General features: G+C 38.1%; 1 protein-coding gene across 2 annotated transcripts in view; it reads right to left on the bottom strand.

Moving 5' to 3' along the window:
* specc1 (sperm antigen with calponin homology and coiled-coil domains 1) overlaps positions 1-22,551 on the bottom strand; it is a 32,983-nt gene that overhangs the window by 5,896 nt on the left and 4,536 nt on the right. The window contains exons 2-12 of one of the 2 annotated variants that reach the window (XM_087807608.1): positions 20,190-20,373; positions 19,976-20,120; positions 12,373-13,712; positions 11,561-11,768; positions 10,902-10,975; positions 10,662-10,837; positions 7,977-8,098; positions 6,807-6,886; positions 6,651-6,726; positions 5,504-5,648; positions 3,707-3,809 (exon numbers count right to left, since the gene is read on the bottom strand). In XM_087807608.1, the coding sequence (XP_087663734.1) occupies positions 3,707-3,809; positions 5,504-5,648; positions 6,651-6,726; positions 6,807-6,886; positions 7,977-8,098; positions 10,662-10,837; positions 10,902-10,975; positions 11,561-11,768; positions 12,373-13,712; positions 19,976-20,120; positions 20,190-20,351 (2,631 nt within the window). In that variant the 5' untranslated portion in view covers positions 20,352-20,373. Of the gene's footprint in view, positions 1-3,706; positions 3,810-5,503; positions 5,649-6,650; positions 6,727-6,806; positions 6,887-7,976; positions 8,099-10,661; positions 10,838-10,901; positions 10,976-11,560; positions 11,769-12,372; positions 13,713-16,191; positions 16,473-19,975; positions 20,121-20,189; positions 20,374-22,551 lie in introns of those variants that run through there. The other variant, XM_087807609.1, reaches the window with a different exon arrangement.

The raw sequence follows: 22,551 nt of genomic DNA, 5'->3' as shown, positions 1-22,551 counted from the left end.
ATCATTCATTTTGTCATTTTTATTGAAGTAATTTCCATTTTCTTCAGACACTTACTTAAGCAAACATACCTGAGTTGCTCGACCAACACTTTGCATTTCAACTATGACTTTGTAAACTTGGTAAAAGTTTTCATTCGTGACAATAAACCATCATAACATCATATATAACTTGATAAATGCATCATAAAGTCTCTGACTGAGCTCCTGCAGCATGTTCACCTTCATCAAATATTTAATATAAAAGCTTTCCTGCAGAGAAAACACAGGCATGTTGTCGTAAATGAAGATTTAAATTAACTTTTAACCATATCTAAAGCTTCTCTCTGAGCCGTTTAGTTTCCTCTGAAGCATTTAAAATCTGTGTGTGTGTGTGTGTGTGTGTGTGTGTCTGCTGCGACCCGAGGGCAGACCTGTGTCATCATGTCGACTCACATTCCTCAACCTCTCGCCCATCGTCCCTCGACTTGTATCTTTGTGCTTCACGTAACACTAAGCACTCAGAGGTCAATCAAAGGTCAACTGAACTTAGTTATAAACGATGACTAAAAGAAGGGAGTGAATGAGTCGGTAAAGAGTGGATCCCCGGTGATGAAACAGTGTGTGTGTGTGTGTGTGTGTGTGTGTGTGTGTGAGTGTGAGTGTGTGTGTGTGTGTGGTGGGGTTCAGGAGGGAGGAGAGAGACATGAATGCTAAACCAGGAGCGACAACAACAGCTCTCTGGGAGCCGCTTCAGAAAAGCAAACACAGCACACAGCGACAGGATGTGTCTCACTCCACACAAAAGCCAGATCCCTCGCTTTTTAGGGATTCAGGGAAGTGCACAAAAGAGAGAGAGGAAAAAAAAAAAGTTATGCAGATCTACGTTGGTATGAAAAGATCAAAGTCATCTCAAGTTTTAAGCATTAAAATCAAGTATTGAGAAGTAAAATTAGATCCAGTAGATCATTCACAAGATCATGTGACTTAAAGAAAAAGAAAAAAAATCTGTGTTTTCATGAACTTTCTCCGGCTTCACTCCAGACTTCAAAGTCTCTGAACCAGACCAGCTTCCCTGCACCGTCAACACAAACAAACAAGGCTTATCTTGGTCTGGATTCAACTGAAGCCAGGTCTGCTCAGTGTCTCCAAGAAACCCTTTTTTTTTTCTTTATCCCCAAAAATACTCACTTTGAAAGCCGGGACAGGAAGTTGACACGTGAGTCTGAAAATGACGGGTCAGAAAAGAAATGAACAAATACCAAAAAGTGACTAATAAGGTGAATAAACCCTTGATTTATAAACATTCACTGTATCAAAAGAAAGTGCTTCAGCTTCTTATGCTTATTGTCATTTTGATTTCAGCACTTATTTGTCTTTTTATTCTTTCTATTCAAAGAGTATTTGTTCTCACTCAATATAAATTCAATCAAAGTACATTTAATTTAACTACTTTTATATCATATTTACATGTTTTTATCATCATTTTTTATTTTATTAAAAAGCTTTATTTAAATTGCAATTAAAATACTATTAAACTAAAAAGTGAAACAAGTCAGTATTTAAACAGTCAAATGTGTTTTTAAAGAAGATATTTGGATTATTTAGACAGTAGACTTGTAGACTCCTGACCTCTCTGTGACCTCTGAGGGTTAAGGGAGCAGGGACGGCGACGGGCATGAATAACGAAAATTCACAATTTAGATTAAATTCAAACTTTATCAAACATATATTAAATAAGAACTGTTTCCATAAAGCCCATAATCCAGCCTAATCAATTAAAAAAATATATATTATTAATGTGTCATTTTTATTTAAGTGATTTCGATCTATTTTTACACTTAACAAACGCAACTGACTAAATAATAATAAATAAAAAAATATATATATTTGTATGATAATTGGATTATTAATATTTTTCTTTTTCTTTCTATTTGGTCTTTTTTAAAACATCTCATATACGCCTGGAGCAAGTGACAGGTTTGTTTAATAATAAACTCCTTTTTAATCATAATTATCGTTAACAACAATATAAATTGTTCTTCAAACTCGATGTTTGCTTCAGTCTGAAGGTCACAGCCACCGACCTCTACCTGCTCCTGAAACAATGCACCGACCGTGACTGAGGTCGAGAGGAAGCCGACAGGACAGAGATTTACAGGATCCTCCCAAAAACAACTGTCGCTATTTTTGCACACAAACGTCAACGTCTGGTTTATTTATGGTTTCTGGTTCCTTATCTGGCGTTGAACCTCCGAGCAAAACGTGTCAAAACTTCTAGTTTTTTCCCCAAATTCCTGACATTCTGCTCGTCATTGGCTCGACCGTGAATCCTGAGCATCACTGACAGGATGATGAGCAGACGACAGATCTTTAAACGACATTTTGAATGAATAAAAAACGTTCTTTGTCTTCCAAACATCAACAAAGCAATTAGCTTTTCGCCAAATTAAAATTCCAAATCCTTTCTCAACGCTTCCTTTTCTACTTCCCAAACTCACTCAAACTGAGCCCAAGTTTCCTGCTACTATGGCGGAGGAATGTCACGGGAACGACCTCCGTAAATAGAAAGTAATCTATATTCAGGTCAGGTGTGGAGAAAACGCAGGAACACGACGGGAGGTGATTATTAACAAACTCACTCGCTAATCTTCTTACAGCATTCTTTAAACACACTTGACCCTCGACGGAGAGAGAGAGAGAGAGAGAGAGAGAGAGGATCATGGGTAAACCAGCTCAAATGAAAAAACACGTGTCACAAATCGAAGGTCTGAAAACAAATGTCTTTGTGGTATCCCTTGTGTAGACTCTGGGTCAAGGTGAACAGCCTCCCTGGCTTCCAGAAAAAAAAAATATACAGTGAAGGAGGTCGTTCATCTTCATCCAGAGTCAACACAAGGGATACCATAAACACATTTTTTTGGGGGTCATCTGGGTCACCTTGACCCTGAGATAACAAAAAGATTAAATCTCATTATAATTAAAAAAGATGGTGAGAAGATTCTTAAAGCAAAACAATTGTAGTTATATTTAAAAGACTAGGTATAAAATAGAAATTAATTCAAAATAAATATTGAAAAAATGTGTTAGTTTCTTGACCTTTGACCTCACGAGGGCCACATTTTTCTTATGGTTATTATAACTCTTAACGGAGTGACAGTTACCGGTGGTTAACGTTTATGTTAGTTCAGTTATAAAGGAACTAACCAGTGTTTGCAGCAGGCGCGTCAATCGTTTAAACATTTACCTTTGCGGCTGTAAGATTATATTCTGCAGCCTTTTGTTCCCCGTCCAAGATTTTGAGTGCGGGGCCAAACTAGGGACCCAATCTTTGATCATTTATATAGCTGTGATTAAATGGAAACGAAAAAAACAACAAAAATCAACTTAAATTTAAACAAGTAAATAAGAATGAAATAGCCAGAAAAAAAAGGATTACAAGTATTGTAAAAGTATTGTTCTGGGGGTCCTTGTAGTTTCTGTGTTGAGCAATCGGCATGTTGGCTCACAAACATGATTACACGAGAAAATCTCTAATCCCGCAGCTCAACTCAAATATATTAACCGGGATTTGTGTAGCAAGCGGAGCAGGTGCTTGTGTGCGCTGGACTCCGTGGACGACAACATTAGAACAAGGTTGAGTTAATCCGTCACTTAGAGTCGACGTGTCGATGATGTGACGACGACAAGCGAAACATGGACGTAAGAGCGAAGAGTGTCTTCGTCTCACCGGGTAACCTTCTGTCTTCTTCTGGCACCACTTGAGGAGAGCGTTTCGTTTGGATCCTCCGTACTCTTGGGCGAGAGCAGCCAACGGGTCTTTCCTTTCCACACTGTGAGCAGAAACACACGAGCCGCAGAATCAACGACTGTTCTTTGGTGATAATAACCTAAACAAAGTGGCCCTTGGATTGTAGTGAAGTGGGTTTAAAACACTGGCGATACAAGTTTCTGATTCTGATTTAATGAGGTCAGACTAAAACTACAAAACTGATATTTATTTTGATTTACATTTACTTTATTTTTGTCTTTTGTGTGCCTTTTTGTAGTAAAAAGAAAGTTTAAACAATACATATATTCATTTATTTTAAAAGATAAAATAAATTACATTTACATACTGTAAAATAAAATGAATAGTGGATATTTCTGTTGCCATTGTATTAGATTATTACGAGTGTAAACTTTATTAAATTTGTTCAATCGTGTTCAATTTTTCCCTTTTTTTTAAGTTGATTTTAAAAGTCACTGAGACAATATAACAAAATACTAGCCTTGGATCGTTTCACATACAGTACACTTTAATAAGAAGTCCTATCTTCCAACTCATGTTTAAACTATTTTTTTGTATTTTGTTAAATCACTTTGCGCTTCTCGTTTCTACTATTGTAATTTTCGTGTCTAAACAAGAAGGATCTGTCTCGCCTGCAGTTAATACAAAACTCTGCAGCGAGAATTCTGACCTGCTCTAGTAGAAGAACTCACATTTCCACGATCCTTAAAACTCTTCACTGGCTGCCAGTTACTTTCAGGATCAACTTCAAAATTTTGGTTCTTACTTTCAGATCTATTCATGGTCAGGCTCCTCCTTACATCAGTGATCTGATCCAGCCTTATACCCCAGCTCGGGCTCTGAGGTCTGTGGATCAGAATCTACTGATGGTTCCTGAACACGCTTCAGGACCAGAGAAGAGAAATCCCTCCAGACTGTTGCTCCTAATCTTTGGAACGATCTTCTTCTCCCTCTGTGTTTGATGATCTACTGACTCCTTAAGAAACATCTTAAGACGTTTCTATTTGTGCTTTCCCTTGATTTTCTGGGACTCCTGTGTTTGTCTTATGTGTCTTGACCTTATGATGTATATTTTAACTGCGTTGTTTTTTATTGTTTAAGCGCTTTGTGACCCTGGTCTAGAAAGATCTTTACAAATGACCTTTACTTACTTACTTAAGATTGTATAGGTCAATAGAGCACATGACAAGAGTTTGACCCTTAAAGTGCTTGAGTTTAAAACCCCAAATATTGACTCGAAGTACTTTTCCAGAGTGACGTCACATTCTTTAATCATCCCTTATCTTAACTCTACAAACAAAACATCGTCAGCGACTATGAAAAAACGTGTCGTCAGCGACTGTGAAAAAACGTGTCGTCCGAGTCTGTGGCCCCTGTTCCGAGGGTCTTCTCCCCGGAGCTTTCGTCAATGTCCGGGGCCATGGGAAGACCATGAGACACGGCCGTGTGTCTGCGGACCATAAACTTTTCACACGTCACAGCAACACATCTGCCACGATCATCAGGGTTTTCAAAGCTCTTCTGGGCCACTGGGAGGAAAAAATGTCCCGCAAAACAAACCCTTACGGTTCTGGTAGGTCCGTCGTGTTTTCTTAAGAGGGGGCCCCCGAGAACAAAGCATCGACTCCATTTATTTACGGAGGGTAAAAGGAGGAAGTAGGAGCTTTTGTGTTGATTTTGTGGGGAAATGACTTTAACATAATGATCAGTGAATGATGTTATTCACGTCACGTTAACCTGAGTCTGCTGCTGGTTCTGCTGTACTTCAGCGACGCCGGACGAGTGCCGAGGGAGAACGGAGCTTTGATCACGGACTCCAGGGACGGACTCTTCCTCATCAGGCCCGAGATCTTCACGTCGTCCCCACAGCCGGAGAGTTTCCCTGAAGGATCAGGAGAATTTGACCGTTGAGGTGATGTTTAGATAACAGATCTCAACCAACCGTGCAGTATAAGCATGAACTCAGTGTTTGTGTACATATTATGAGCTCGTATGATGGACGGAAACACATAACATTGTAAAATCATGTTTAAAAATATATATGTAATTTTTTTGATTAGTCATTTTCTCCCAATTTCTGTACCTCTGTATTACACATTATAGTACTATTAGTACTCTACTACTAATGTTTTATTTATTATTCTGACTGTATTTATTTTTATTTATTTCTATGTATTATTATTTAACGTTATTGTTGTTGTTTTATTTATTATTATCATGATAAATTGATTGATTATGATCAAAATTATTTTAGTTTTTTATATTATTATCTTTATTTATTATTGTTTTTAAATCCGTTTTGAATCAAGGTATATCAATCAATCAAACAGCATCTAGCTACACTTTTCACTTTCAACGTGTTTTGTAAGACATTCTACTCTGGTTCCAAATTCATCGCTATTTAAAGTGTTTTATTGTTGTATAAAGCAAGTAATTTATCCCCAGAAAGGATAATAGTTCAAATATTTAACTTAAGGCTTCATGTATTGAACATAATGTATAATAAAAACCATTATTTTTAACATTATTACAAATATATGTGTGTATTAGGATGTTTCCCTTTAATGGTGCATATAAAATAATTGTTTTTCTACTTCATTTCATGATGAGTATTTTAGAAGTATATATGTTGTATTTCAAATACATACTACATACATTAAGAATTATAATTTAAAAGAGACTTCTAAAGTTCAGACGCTGCATTAGTTGTTATAAATGTTGTTTTACTGATAGAATGAATCTGAATATAGAACAAAAGATTACTGCCCTACAGATCCTTCAAAAGTTGGTGGATCCAGATGGTACTCCAGAACATTCCATTTTTAAGATGAACATTCTAACAAACAGAAAGATGAACCGTGACGATCTCCGAGTGGTTTCCCACCATGATGGTTCAGGACGTTGCTCAGTCTCATCGGTCTTTCTAGTGACCTCGGCACTGATCCCGCCTGCGTCAGCCTCTGAAAGTTGTAAAGAAATAAAGCTTTTAAAGGTGATTTTTATTGACATTAAGTGGGTGACAAAAGTTTCGTGTGTTGACCTGCATCGGAGCGACGGCAGCAGCAGGTGACGATCGGACGGGAATCCCACTCAGAGGAATTCTGGGAGAAGAAATTCCATCTGGAAGACAAACATGTTTTTATTTTAACATTGAACATATTGAAAACAGACATCAATGCTACCTTAAGTGTTAAACACAGAGCTGAGTTTGGAGTCAAATGAGAAACCAAAAGTGGAATTTCCATGTAAATTTGTGTTTGCACATTTCAAAGGGTTTATGCAAAACACATTTGAACTATTACGTCTGATTCTTCCGTTGGCAAAAGAGATTGTACTGAATAATATTGTTCCTTTCGTTTAAGAAGGCCGTTTGAAGTATATCAAATATTCCTGTTTTGGTTTGTCTATCGTGACTTCCTGTTTTACTTTGAAATCCCCGCACTTGGACAATACACGCGTCCACCAGCAGGGGGTCCGTTAAGTTTGAGCCACTAGATCAGGCTTCATTGGATGTATGTCAGCGCATTATATTGACATCTAAAATGTTTTATTTATTTTTAAGCATTTACTTATTTTATTTTTTGAATTATTGAATTACATTTATGTTTTATAGGTCATAAAAAAAATGTAATAATTAAATGTAATATTCTGTTTTGAAAGGTGGAATTTATTTTTGAATTAATTAAAGAAAAATGAACATTTTCCAAATAAATTGTTTTAGTGACAAATATTATTTAATTTTTGGTATATTATTACTTATTACTTATTATAGTAATTAAACAATACATTTTCTATATGCAATATTTTGATCGGTATTCTTTTAAATTCATAATCATTCAGCCAATCAGCATCGTTTTATTTTGATTTCAAAGGAAATAAATAACAAAGTATATACACATATCTCTTTTTTTTAATATATTATTTAATTTTAACCATATTTAATTATTCAAATTAGAATATCGAAATCAATACGTTTTTCAGATTTAATTATATATACAGTATATAAAATAATAATTCAACCTTGAATTAAAACATTTAACATAAAACAAAGTCAACCTTTTAATTTCAAAGGGATTGAAATCAATTAAATACTTCAAATTGAAATAAAACAAATTCACAGGTTAATCATAAGGTTATAAATGATAAGGTGTTTTTTCTAACATTCTTTTCTAGCCTCCTCCTTCGTAATAATGGCCGCTCAAACCCTCACCTGTGTCAAAGGACTTAATGATGGATTTGACTCCAGGTTGCAGGTCAGCGTCCGGGCCGGAGGTCTGGGTCGTGGTCCTGCTACAGCAGCGATGGTTCCCGTCCTGGTTCTGAGCCTCAGACCTGCTGGACACAGTGAACAGGGTTGCAGTGCAGAGAATCAACATGTATTCCACACTGGAGTCAGTTTTTTTAACACACAAAACTCAGCTTTTAGTGATTTATTTCAATTAATTCCATTGACAGACACATTTATTTTCCTACGTTTAAACTTGACACAACTTTATAACCGAGGAAATCTTTCCCTGGAACAACAACAAGGCTTTTGGTGCAAATGGAGAAATACCAACATACCTGGTTAATACCTGAGATCCTATTATAGTCTGTGAAGTAAAACATGTGTCAGCCATTTATGAATGAATTTAAAATCTTCTTTTTGAGTGTTGAAATATTACTATCGTGTTTGGATTGAAAACCATGTTGTATTTATTTCACCTGAGATTGAAAAATAAATAAAGCAAACATCGTCACAATTGAAATATTGCACAGTCCGCAGAATAACGTCGAGCACACGAGCGGATTCAGTCCAACAGCGCCGCCATGTGGCACTATTTGAGATTGTTCTGCTGTATTTTCTTTTTTGTTTGTTTAAAGGACGTGTATTGATTTAATTTAAGTTATATTTTTTAATTATGTTCAGCAGTTTAAATGCAAAAGTTAGTATTGGTTGTTGTAATCACTTGATTAAAATGGACGTAGTAAAAAAATAAAAAATAATTTTGATCACTAAAAATGTGTGGTAGTGTGAGCACAGTTTCATGGAGTTGGTGTTTATTTTTCTTCAGACTTTACTTCCTTCAAGGTAAACATCGTCAAAGGCACAAACAAACTTTGAACATTCTTTCATTTGGAGTCTTTCATTCTTTCTTTCTCTCTCTCTCGTGGATACGTCACATGTACAAATACACATAAAAATGACAGAACAACGATTCAGCCGCAGGTACACAGTGTCGTCGGTTGCCACGACAACGTCCGACGTGGCGCTGGGATGGATCTAGTGTCCTTCCACGGCGGTCTTGGTGTCGAAGGTGGCGCTGTTGATTCTGGAGAGAGAAAATGAACGTGTAAATGTTTCTGACTTGTATATTCCGGATGATTATTTTATTTGAACAACGATCATCGTGCATTAAAATACAAAAGTCTATACATAGGTTACTCATGTCTGTTTTAGTGGTTAACATACATTTGAACAGCAGGGGGCAGCAAACACACAAAAAGCAAAGCCAATCGTAAAGTAAAGCAGTTTCAGGCTCAGCCAATGAGACAGTTTCAAAGTGAAGCCAGACAGAAGCAGTCGCACACAGAGACAGGCTGGCGGGGCAGGGAACTCACCTGGACAACACACAGGGAGACTGGACAGTGGGACATCTTTGACAGGGTCCTATGAGAGGAGGCTGGACGGCCAGTCCTTAAATCCTAAATATTCCGGTAATGAACGTTGAATGTGTCGATGTTGTACGAGAGGAGGAACTGCTGTGTGATGGCTGCACGGTGAGAATAGAAGAAACTCAAGCGTTTGGTTTGTGAGTTTTATTTTCTATAGTTGTTTGACCGTTGATAGTTAAACCCTCAACTCTAAGTCATAATATCTCATTTATGAAGTCAGGAAACAGTCAAATTAACATGTTTGTGAATAAACGTGAGCGTGTTTGCAGTTATATTGTAGTTTCTTTAAATTTACAACAAAATTAGATACTAAAAATCCCAAATATATAAAATACTATAAATCAAATGAATAGCAATTTTGTTACAGAAATAGTTCAGACAGACATCAAGAATCGAGCAAAGATATAAATCAACTCGATTAATATTCATACTTAAACATAACTTTAAAAGTGCTTAAATCTTTCTGAATACACATTTCTTGCCTGATGTTTGCTTGTTTTTTTATATTATTATTTTACTTCTGTATTTTCTTATGTATGTTAATCAGCATATCTTGGCTCGATACATAATGTCTGTGCGCCTTAAATATTTTTGAGAATTATTTCTCAAGTCTGAGCGGCGTCAGGCTTCCAACAATCTATTTCTTTTTTTGTTTTTATGTATTTAATCTCTTGTTTTGTCGATGACAAATCTATAAAACCCACAACATGAAAAAAATGTTTTTATTATTATTTTGGCTACACTGTTGACACTTTATTTTCTTCTGGACTTTTGGTCAGTTGTCCTCGTCAGGTACCTCCCACGATTAAAGTTGCGACGAACATTATTTAATATATTAAGAAAGACAAGACAAGATCTACGACAAGAAGTAAATAAAAACATCCTCAATTGTGTGCAACATTTTTTTCCATGTGTGTTGTCAGTTTACTGTATATTTATTTTTAAAGATTTCTTATTAAAGTCAGTTCAAACACAGACAGGTGAGCAGCATCAAAGCTTGAGTAGAACCAGAAGCACCACACCACTCAAAGCACAAACAGATTTAGGGGAATCAGGACTTGATTTAGAGGGCGGGGCTTATATATGGGCGGGGCTTATATATAGGGGAGGTCAATAGTAAGAAAACTAGGCTACTGCGATGGTACAGACGGACTCGTACAGGTGTTTACAGGAGGGAGTGAAGGAGTCTGGGGCACAGTGGGGGGAGAAAAGGGAGTTAAGAAATAAATAGAGCTCGTACCTGACTCCCTGCAGAGCCTCGAGGTCCGACGAAAGCTTGGCGTTATGATCCTGCTCCTCCTGGAGTTGCCTCCTGAGAGTCCGCAGCTCGTGCTGAGCTTCTACCTTGATGTCGTTGGCGACGACGACGGCGGTCTGGAGATCGGCCTGAAACCTTCGCCACTCGTCTTTCTCTTCCTGAAAAGTGTCTTCGTTGAAGAAACTGACGTAGAAATGAACGAGTGTGTTGTTGATGTCGTACCTTTATTTGACGAGTGAAAAGCTTCAGTTGTTGTTCGGATTCAGCTTTATGTTCCTCCAGCCTTTTCACCAGATCTGCAGTGAATAAATTTATATTTTTTTAAATGTTTTTTTAAACTAAAATATTTGCAAAGATTTCATTGTTTGTTGAATGTTTGATTTAAATTTTTATACTCCATTTTTTAATTATAAATTAATAATTAAATACTTTCTAATGTAGGTCATTAAAACACTGTGTTTAATCACTTTTTATTTTATAATTTTTTAAAGCCTTTTAAATTTAATATAAAAATGTTGCGTTAACAGATTAAACATAAAGGATTTTTTTTACACATAAAATCAATCGTCAAATTTAAAATTTGATTATATACAAGCGCTATACAAATAAAAATGACTTACTTACTTACTTTAAATATAGAAACTATTGAACTAAATTATTTCCAAAAATAATTCAGTGCTTAAAAAAACAGCAACATGTGAAGAAAAAAAAAAAATCCAAATTTTCAGCATTTGAAATGTTAAATCCAACCACTCAATATTCTGACTGTTATGTCATGATTCTGTTCAGTTCCTGTTTCACTCTTTAGTTCCCTTCATGCTCAGCTCCTCACACACCGACTAAGATTAAAACAAACTGAACACTAAAATAAAACGACTCACTCTCCAAGTCGATGACGTTTTGGTTGGTGTGGAGGTTGACGGCTCTTTGCTGCTCCACCTGATCCTCCAGTTCAAAGATGGTTTCCTTCATGTCCTTCACCTGCTGGTCGGTCTGCAGGTGGGTCTGCTCCAGGGAGGTCAGTCTGCAGAAGAGCTCCACCTCCCTCCTCTCGGCCTCTCCCTGGATCTGTCGGCACTTAGCCTCCACCTGGAGACGTTTCAACAGTATGTATTAGAAGTGTGAATCTGGCGATACGTATCACGATACAGGGGCAACGATACGATATATTGCAATACTGTAGAAACAAGGATATATTTGTAGTATTGTCGAGTATTTCACTCTAGTGTTGCAGAATTTACAGACCACTTGACTCTTGATGAAGTTGTATTCATTTGTTTTAAAAACCAAAATATGTCCAAACATGAGCTTTAAAAGTGTCTGTTTGTCAACTGTATCTTCTTGTCCTCAGCCGGGATATAATCGTTGCTTTAGGTGCAGAGGACGTAAGGACTGCCCGAAGTTTAATTGCGGCACATATATGAACAAACGTTGAAAATTAGTTCATGTTAAATAAAAAAAAAAAAGTATTTATATTTTATTCTACACACACTTTATAGAAATATTAACCTTAAAATAATTATGATAAAATATAAAACATGATTTGAAAGTGTTGAATATCGACAGTATCATGTTAAATTATCACAATATTTATATTATAAAATATAAGCGTATCAATATACCTCTGTAATATATTCATGTATAAAGCAACATCAAACCAATGCTAGCATGTGAGGTCGTTCTAGCCTCTGACCTTTGACATCGCAGCCTGAACCTGCTGGTCCTCGACCTGGAGGAGACCCTCCCTGAGCTCGCTCAGTTCCGCCTCCAGGCTGCCTCTCTCCGTGTGGGCGGTCTTCAGCAGAAGTTCTGCTCCGTCACCGGAACTCTGCACGGACAGTAACTCCAGCACCTTCTGCCTCTCGGCGTCCACCTCGGCTCTCAAGCGGCTGTTTTCCACCCTGAGCGAATCGGAGGATTCTCGCTCCTGCAGCTTCTCCTTCTCCTCCTGGAGGACCAGGACTCTGCTCTGGGCCTCCTGATGCTCCTTCTCCAGCACCCGGAGGCTCCCGGTCAACTGTTGCTGGATGTCCACCAGCTTCTCGCGTTCAAAGAGCGAGTTCTCCACCAGTTCTGCGTACTTCTGCTCCAGCTCTTGCAACCTCCTGGACTCCTCCTGCTCCTCCTTCCCCGCCTGCTCCTGGATCCTGCCGGTCAAGGCCTCGTTCTTCTGCGCCAGCACCTCCACGCGCTCCCTGTGCTGCTGGAGCGACGTCTGCAGGAGGCGCTTCTCCTCCGCCAGGCGTTCGTTCTCGGAGGTCAGCTCCTGCAGCACCTGCTGCTGGTCGGACAGCTCCTGCAGGGTGGCCTGGAGCTCCTCGGAGGTGCTGTGGTGGCTCTCCTCCATCTTGTGGATCTGCTCCTCGAGTTTCTTCACCGACTCCCCACCGCTGCTGAGGGACTCCGAGCAGGAGGGGATCTTCTCGAACTCCGAAGAGTCCGGCGACGGCGATCCTTTGGTGATGTCCGAGCTGTAGGACACGGAGGTCTGGACCGGGCTGGACGGATCGTTGGACTCTAGGGTGAGTCCACTCTGTGGCGACTCCTCCAGGTTGATGAGCTTCTCCTTGAGGCCCTGGTTCTCCTCCCTCAGGGCAGCCAGTTCTCTTTGAAACTTTGCGTTCTTTTCCCTCAACTCGCCGACCAGAATAAACGCCTCCTCCACCTCCTCCTCCTCCTCCTGGTCCTCGACAGCATGAGGAGAAGAGGAGGCGAGCGAGGCAACCTTCTCCCTGCAGCGATCCAACTCCTCCTTGAGATTTCCGATCTCCACGTCCTTCAGCTTCGCCTCGGCCAGCAGCTCTTTCATCTGGACCTCCAGAAGACTCTTTTCCTGGCTGTCCTGGCGTTGAGACTTGGCGGTGCCTCGCGTCGGCTTCGTCGCCGTCGAGAGACCGGACGCACTCACGGAAGAAACCAGCCTCTTGGTGGAGGAGGTCTTCAGCTGCTCCCGGAGAGAGAGACGATCCCTGGTTGTAGTTGAGGGGCCGTCTCTTGGAGAGGGAATCCCGGACTTCCTGAGTCCCGGAACACCTGAAACACAGTGAGAAAAAGACAGTTTAGAATTTAAAAATGTAGAGTTTAAAGGTCCGAACTGTAGGATGTAGTGTTTCTGTATGGAGTAGATCAGTGCCACACAGTGGTGTACACTGAAGTTTGAACCTGTACCCCATGATTTTAAGTGTCTGCTGATGTGATTCTGTCGAGATATATTTACCATCAACACAATAGTCTGTGAAGGTCAAACGCTTCAGGACTTTTAAAAATAGTTTTCTTCACACAAGTCGTTTTTTTCCACGTAAGACGTAAGACGCCCCAAAACATTCTGGTAGTTTCCGCTGCCAGTGGTGCCACCAGAATATTAAATATTTGAATCAACAGTTGACATTTTTAAAGCATTGAATTCTTAATTTATGGAATAATTAAATATTGAAACATTTTCAAAAATCATTAAATTAAACAAAGAATATTTAAAAATGAATTATTGTTTTTATTCCACGTAGATTTTTATTATCTAACTTTGACAATTGAAAATGTATTTTCTAAATTCCATAATTTTTAATTCTTAGGATTGTAAATTCAATATAAAATGTCGGTATAAAAGTGCCACCAGACAATACCAAAGGAGTACTGAGCTACTTGATCGCGAGCTTCTACGTCGTCACATGATCGTCTGTGAGTCGCACGATTGGCTTAAAGTTCTATCAAGTAGCTCGTTACTCTTCATTTGTTTAGAAAATACTCAATTTTCTACATTTATTTATTATTTTTCAATATTTTGAGTACACAAGTGCATTCATGCTTAAGCAGTGTGCGAAACTGTAATGCGCACTAAATTGTCACACTCAAACGGACAAAAAATCAAGTGTGGATCGATGGACACTTTCCACCCTCAAAGGCCGCCATCTTAGTGAAGTAGATGATGCTAATCGGACGCTACGTCACTGACGACGCATCTTTGGAGCAGATACCGGCGTAAATGTCTCGAGAAACACCAATTTTACCACAAAACAACAGTTATAACACAATGAATCACAACTTAATAAAAAAGAACAACTAGCAAATGTAACTATCTATATACAAATTATTGAATTAAATACAAACGATTCAACCTTACAATATAGAAATGATAAATTCAATAGTTTTATTTAAAAAAACAACAACATTTAAGTACCCAAAACATTACAAAAGGTTCCAAAAATAATCCAAAATGTCAACATTGGAGATTAAATTAAATTAAACCTTTCAATTTTCTGCTGGCACTGATTTACTTTCATGTTTCGAACTCACGGCAATGTCGTAGAATTCTCTCTTCCCTCGTTTCCACATTTTTGTGTAAATAATCTGAACAAAACAAGATTGTTTGATGTTAAGAGTGAATAAATTGTATGTCAGTATTCTGGATCCGCGATAAAAACATCTTTAATTAAGTGTAATTACATTAACACTAATGAAAACTTCTTTAGCACAAATGTGACAATAATCCTGTTTTGTTGTTTTTTAAATGATATACAAGAGAAACGTTGATCAACTCCAGCAAACATCACTATCATCTGCTGGGAGAGAACAGTATCTCCAGAAACACTTGCTGCTGCAGTCGAGCAGCTCAACACCCACCACAGTTGAAGACTCACTGCTGCCCGTATTACTGGAGGGTATTTAAAAACCAGAACACACTCAACAAGAACATGTTTATTCTAGTCCGAGTGTAATAAAAATGACAAATTTTAAAACATTTTAGGGCCTTAAAATTATATACAGTATGTTTTAGTTACTTACAGAACAATAGGCTGTGACTGAGACTTACTGAGACTAAAATAAATGATCTTCTAACAATGATACTGGCAACTTTATTTATTTCACCTCATCTGGTGTGTACTATGTTAAACACACACAAGCACATAAATAAATTAAATTGTAGCTTTAAGTTCTAATATAAAGAAAATTGCTATTTATTTTTACAAAATGTATGTAATTCTTTTATTAGAGATTAGATTAGAGTTTGTTTTCCTCGTGACAATAATGTTAAATTGGTTGTAAACACAATTGTGTGTTTTCATGATTAAAAAATACAAACTAAGAACTCAAAAGATTGTCATGGTCAAGGTGGCGTGAAAAACTCTTGACACTTAGAACATATGAATTATTATGGTGTTCCAGGTCCATTATACTAAGATAAACAAAACATAAGCTGAATAAAAATAAAGTTACAATATTCATTAACCTGCTGAAATGAAGTTATAAAACAATAAATCATAATTTAAATAGAAAATGTGTTTACAGAGCAGAGAAAAAAGAAAGACTTTACTAAAATTACAGAATAAAAGTTTCTCTTAAACAAAAATCCAACTCAATATTAAAGATTTGATTGACATGTCGTGTTGAGCTGAACAACTCCAGACACGATGAATCAACTGTCATCAGTGGATTTACTTGTTTGCTCAGAAGTCGGACAAAAGACGCATCGACTCGATCACATCACGTCACACGTGAGGCAGAAACAGACGCACACCTGACTGAGTTTCCTCCTCGCGACCCGCCTGGTTCCCCATGTCGGCTCCTGCACACTTAAATCCCTCTCCGGTGGGAACCCTGGTCCTCCTTCCTCTTCAGCGCCCGGCGAGGAGTGAGCGTGAAAGCATGTTGATGGTGGAGTGAGTCGTGTGCGTTATCATCGCGATGCTGGCGAGCAGGTCGGGGGGAGGAGGAGGAGGAGGAGGAGGAGGAGGAGGAGGAGGAGGAGGAGGAGGAAGAGGAGGAGGAGGAGGAGGAGGAGGAGGAGGAGGAGGAGGAGGAGGAGGTGACTGTGTTGGCAACACACTCAGCAACACCTCCTCCCACTGATGCTGGTCAACACCGGTTGAGAAATTTGTGATTGTAGCGAATGTGTGGACGCAACAAAGACGGCAAATTCTTCTGGCTGAGAGTGAGACTATGAGGAATTCTAATCAAGAGGGGGTTTGGGGGGTTGGATGGTGTGGGGGGCATGAGGGGCCGCTGCAGGAATTCCAGGCGGGAAACAATAGCTTGAGCACACATTTGTACAAAAGGGTCATGGGACAAGAACGTGTCGCAACTTTTCCAGTTTTTTTTTATCATAAATCTCTGTTCATGTAAATCACATTTAGATGTTTTATCTATTTATATTGTTCTGATACAACTACCCCCCCCCCCCACACACACACACACAAAAAAAATCCAGTCGATTATTTACAAGCTTGATGAATAATTGTTGCGTTTCTAGGAGCAGCAGCTTTTTATTTATTTATGTTTGTTCCAAGTTTTCAATTATTGTCAAGTTCACGTCAAAAAATACACTTGGTTGTCAAATACATCATAAATTATGAAACGTGATGTCATATTATTTGGTGTATTTGTACCAGCGATTTAATTTATTTAGTTTGTTTTTTTATTACCATCTCGAAAAAAAAGTTTATCAAATACAAATGACATTTTTTTTACTTAAACAAAAACTCCCTTCCCTAAGAAACAAAAAACCCCACTGCCCCACAAAATACAATTACATATACAATACTATACATTCTGTGACTTAGAAAATAATTAAATAAAGTCAAGGTGAATTTTTTTTTAAATAAATCAGTTATTGTGTGTGATGTCATATATCATTTGATGTATTTGTAACAGCTTTTAAATTATGTATTATTGTTCCAATATATTTATAAAATAAACACAAACATTTTTTTTAATCAAATATAAACAAATTATATATATATATATATATATATATATATATATATATATATGTATATATTATTATTATCAAGAAGCGTAATGTCATGTATTATTTCATGTATTTGTATCTTTACCAGCTTTACCAACAATATAAAATAAAATCAATAAAAACATTTCACCAAAAAATGTAATTTTGTGATTTGAAAAATGATTAAATGAAGCTAAAGAGATTTTTAAATGTATTTCCGTGCATACTCTTTATTCTGGATAGTTTCATTTATTCATGATCTACTGCTTGAACATATTCCTCTGTTTATCTTTTAACTTTTAGAGATTATTGTTTTCATGTAAGATTTTCTTCATTCCTCATCAGTTGACGAAGAAAGAATATTTTGACTATCTAGTTGTGTAAATGAATTACGATGATTCATGAACACCCTTCAAGGGTCACACATTTCTGCACAATTAAAGTCACCAGTTGAAGTTTTATTCTTCAAGTGCTGATATTTATAGCCTCATCCACTGGTGTTGCATAAGCTCAGTACTGCGCGTGAACACGATAACAAAAGGTTTAAAAATAGATGCTAAACAAGTGGATGTTGCAGCCCAAAAAAATTCCACCTACATCAGACCATACATGTGACACTTTAATCTGCACAGACATTGAAATAAAAGTGATGTGAAGATCATCAGAACAAACTCATGGACCTCTGGTCCGGCTCGACTCAATAATGGATGAGCGACTTAAATAAGTGATCGAGACAAGGGCGGGTCCGCTCGCCGTCTGACACGTTGACAGGAGCTAGACTCCATTAGCAAAATCAACATTTTATTTCCACTTCAGCCGACACGCATGTGCTCGCTCTGGTGCCGGTGTCATGACAAAGAAACGTCAAAGGGTTTTTAAATAAAAGGAACCTCTCGGCAAGAGGCGAGCGTCCTCAACTGTGTTCGTGCCAACGTGATGAACAGGAGGAGCTAATTTGAGCGGATAATTATAAAGTATAATATAATGTTAAGATAAAATACCTAGGGCGACGTTTCAATAAAATTGATAAAATTCACTTAAAAAAAAAGAGATGACTAAGAAATGTTCATATTAAATAATACATAAGTAAGTAAGTAAGTAATTTTTATTTGTATAGCGCTTTTCTAGACCAGGGTCACAAAGCGCTTCAACAATCAAAACAATATTCAATAAAGTATATACTTTAAAGGTCAAGATAAAACTGATAACACAACAGGAGTTCCAGAATATCAAGGAAAATGATAAAAATAATTGAGGAAAAACTCCCAAAACACACCAGAAAATTGCATTTTATCAATTTTTAAATGTTATTTCCTTTTTATAAAATTGATGGGGGGGTTGACTCCGACTTGTCAAGTACTATTCTCTGCCATATGCTGAGATGTGAAGAGATGGTACAAATTAACAACAATATTAATTATGCTTTTGTGGCATTGATAAAGCTATAGAAGCAATAAAAAAACATAATTAATTTTTTTCAAAGATTTATACTGGGGTACTTCTTTCTAAATGTCACATTTTTACGTGAACGTAACTACAAATTCTATTTTTGAAAATAATAAAACAACTTGCGCTTCATGTCCAAGAGGGAAATTGGTATACATTTAAGTTTTTTCATTTAAGAAATTATTGTCACTCATTTGTATACACCGTTTACTTAAAACTTCCGAAGAAAATAAGAAATTGAGATTTTATTTTTCGCCAGGCTTTAAACGAATAATTACAATAAGGTTTAATAAGATAATACTGTAGTATCAATCCCCCTGTTCTCCAGCATGTATTCCAGGTCCTTTGGAACCTTCCCTTGTGTGTCACTGGGACGCATATGTGACATTTTAAACTCTTTTTCAATTTAATCTAATAGAAGTAAATCTGACTCCCCCTCAATCTACAAACCACACCTGCTGACCCACGAGATAAATGGAAGACACAGTCTTAGCTCATCCCAGTGTTGATGCTTCTCTAGCCTCATGATTTAGTCTGGTGCGCTGGAGGAAAATTGGCGAGCAGAAGTAGGCCACGCGAGTGTGAGGAGACTGGTAAATTTATCATGAAGCCAGCAGCACAAAGCAGGAATCTGTTCTTCTCCCCGGGTGTGAAATCTTCGGAGCAAATGTCGGTTAATGAGCATGGCTTCGGCAAAATAAACAGGATGAAAGAGAAGCTCCGCTCTCACAAACTCCTTTACATATGTTGAAAAGATCGTCGTTTCTCTTGATGTTTAAAAACACTTTCTGCCGACTCAACATGTTTTATATCAACATGAAGAAATCACTATAGTGAAGCAGACAAAACGCAAACAAAGAAGAATGACTCAGATGTCTATTGCATGATGTCTATTGCAGGGTTGTTTGGCATGATTTGATTTATGACTTGAAATTGCGGGGTTTACCTTCTTAAAATGGTAGTTTTGCTGCAGATTATCCATCTGGAAAAATGTGACCGAGTGACAAATATAAAGAAGACTACAGCTGAAAGCTCTCAAGACACACTGCCTCCCTCTAGTGGCCAGATCGCGCAACTGCCTAATGAACTTTTCTGACAACATTGTAACATCACAGGTGTTTTCACCTACCACTGAGACTGCGAGGGCGGTTCTCGGCGAGGTCAGAAATCGCTCCTATCGTTACAGTTTTCTTCATCCTGGAGCCTGCAGCAGCAGCAGCGGCAACTCCGGGCCCCGGCTTTGTCAGAGCGTCGTCGCTGTTGGACCTCTTGAGCTGAAGATAAAAGCGAAAGATTCATTATTCGCGACACACAAACATAATATCGCTCACTCCACCTCACACCTTGCTCTGTCGCTGGTCCGATGACAGCGTGTGCGAAGATCTGGAGGTCCTCATGGTGGTGGAAGTGTTCGGAGAAGAACCCGGGCTCAGTGGAGACTGCTTCGACCGTTCTTGATGTCCTGGTTTGGGCAGACCGGCCTTCGTGGATCCTGTTTTGATCATGATGCTGCTTCAGCACACACACCTGGGGTCGACAAACACAAGTGTTCTTACACTTTTGTCCGCTTGTAAATGTGTTTGTGTGCGTGTGTGTGCATATAGGTGTGTGTGTGTACATGTCTGTGTGTGTTTGTACATGGTTGTGTTTGCATGTATTTATTTGTATTTGTCCATGTATTTGTGTGTATGTGTGTACGTGTGTGTGCTTGTATTTGTGTGTGAATTTATTTGTTCGTGTGAGTGCATGTATTTATTTGTAATTGTGCATGTATTTTTTGTGTGTGTACGTGTGTGTGCTTGTGTTTGTGCACATTTGTGCATGTATTTGTGTTTGTACGTGTATTTTTGTGTGTATGCATCTTTTTATGTGTGTGCGTGTGTGTCTGCGTGCATGTATTTGTGTGTGTACGTGTGTGTGCATGTTTTTGTGCGCATGTGTGCATGTATTTATTTGTGCATGTATTTTTGTGTCTGTATTTGTTTGTGTGTGTGTACGTGTCTATATGCATGTATTTGTGTGTGTGTACGTGTGTGTGCATGTATTTATTTGTGTTTGTGCATGTATTTTTGTGTGTGTATGCATCTTTTTATGTGTGTGCGTGCGTGTCATGCAGGTATTTGTTTGTTTGTGTGTACGTGTGTGTGCATGTATATGTGTGCATGATTGCATGTATTTATTTGTGTTTGTGCATGAATTTTTGTGTGTGCGTAGGGGTCATGTGTCTGTATGCATGTATTTGTTTGTGTGTGTATGTATTTGTGTGTATGCATGTATATGTGTGTTCATGTATTTATGTGTATGCATGTATATGTCTGTGTATGTATTTGTGTGTGTGTATGTATTTGTGTGTGTGTGTATGTATTTGTGTGTGTTCATGTAACATCCTGTAAACCTGCACAACACAGCACTTCTCCACCTCAACAGTTGCCACTTCCTCTCGTTCAGTCGACCACAAAAAGCTCTGGTTACCAAAAAAGAAAAAACACATTTCCCGACATGTTTCTAGCAAAAGGAAGCGAAAAGGGAAATGAAAATGTTTTCTGAGTTCAAGAAAATGAATGAGATGAGTTAGTTCTATAGCTACACACTTCAGTCGCCGACTTCTTCGTTCATTTGTTTTTAAAGGTGAGTCTGAAAGTTATTTTTATTTTGAAACATTCTTCTCAGAGGCAACAACGGCAGTGAAGCTGCCAACACTAACATCACAGAGGATGAGGAAGAAGCACATGCTGCGCTTCATATAGTGAAGGAGGAAGTCCTGCTCTATCATCATCCTATTACGCATTATTTTTAAATAATATTAATAACAATCCTTGTAATTCATCGTGATACTATGAAGGACATGAACAATTGAATAATAAACACAATAAAACTACACTCAAGTTGCACAAAAGCTGCTTGTGTTCGTAGCAGAATGCGAGGGCGAGTCACTCCCGCGAGCCACGATATGTGGCGCACCAGGGCTGTAGAATATGTGGGCAGAGGAAGTCGACCCAGCATGCATCAGGCTTTTGATGGAGGCCAGCGGCAATCTGCTCTGTGGCCACACCCATGCTCGACCGCAAACTCAGCAGCCGCAGGACGACTCGACTGGAGGAATAACTGCTGCTGCTGCTGCTGACACATTGTTTCTTCATTTTATGGACATAATCACGAGGTTAAAATTACAACTTGAAGCTCCACTTTTAGGTAGAAATGAGGTCAACTCAGGTCATGTAAATATATATATTTTAAGCTCTGTATATTGGTGGTATTTTCATCAAAACATCTGAGTAAAAAAGTAATTTAAAGTATTATAGATTAGTAAAAAAAAAAACATTTTTCTTTGTCAATAAAGTTACTTCTAAATGCTTCCGTAGACGTGAGTCGAAGAGGATCCCTGACGACAGGAAACGGCTCCATTTAATAATAACAACGGAAACGAGTGACATCGGGTTTCAAGGAGGATGAATAGTTAATGGTGGAACATGTGTTTGGGTGAGAGGAGGCTCCTCGGGGACACGAGGGCCCGAGCGGAGCCACAGAGACACCGACCGGAAAGGGAACACACTGGGGAGCGAAGGGGTCTCCTTTCTCCTTTGAGAACCTCATAAAAGATGCTTTTAAAACAAACGTAAATAGTGTATGAGAACAACTGTTTTTTTAATGTATAAAAACGAGTCAATTGTTAAAGTTCTACTTGTCAAAAGGTGTTATTACTGT

This window comes from Callionymus lyra, chromosome 14, assembly GCF_982586985.1.
Source record: "Callionymus lyra chromosome 14, fCalLyr1.hap1.1, whole genome shotgun sequence".
NCBI classification, from domain to species: domain Eukaryota; kingdom Metazoa; phylum Chordata; class Actinopteri; order Syngnathiformes; family Callionymidae; genus Callionymus; species Callionymus lyra.
The sequence above is the reverse complement of the archived record's forward strand: the minus strand, read 5'-3'. Positions and strand labels throughout refer to the sequence as shown.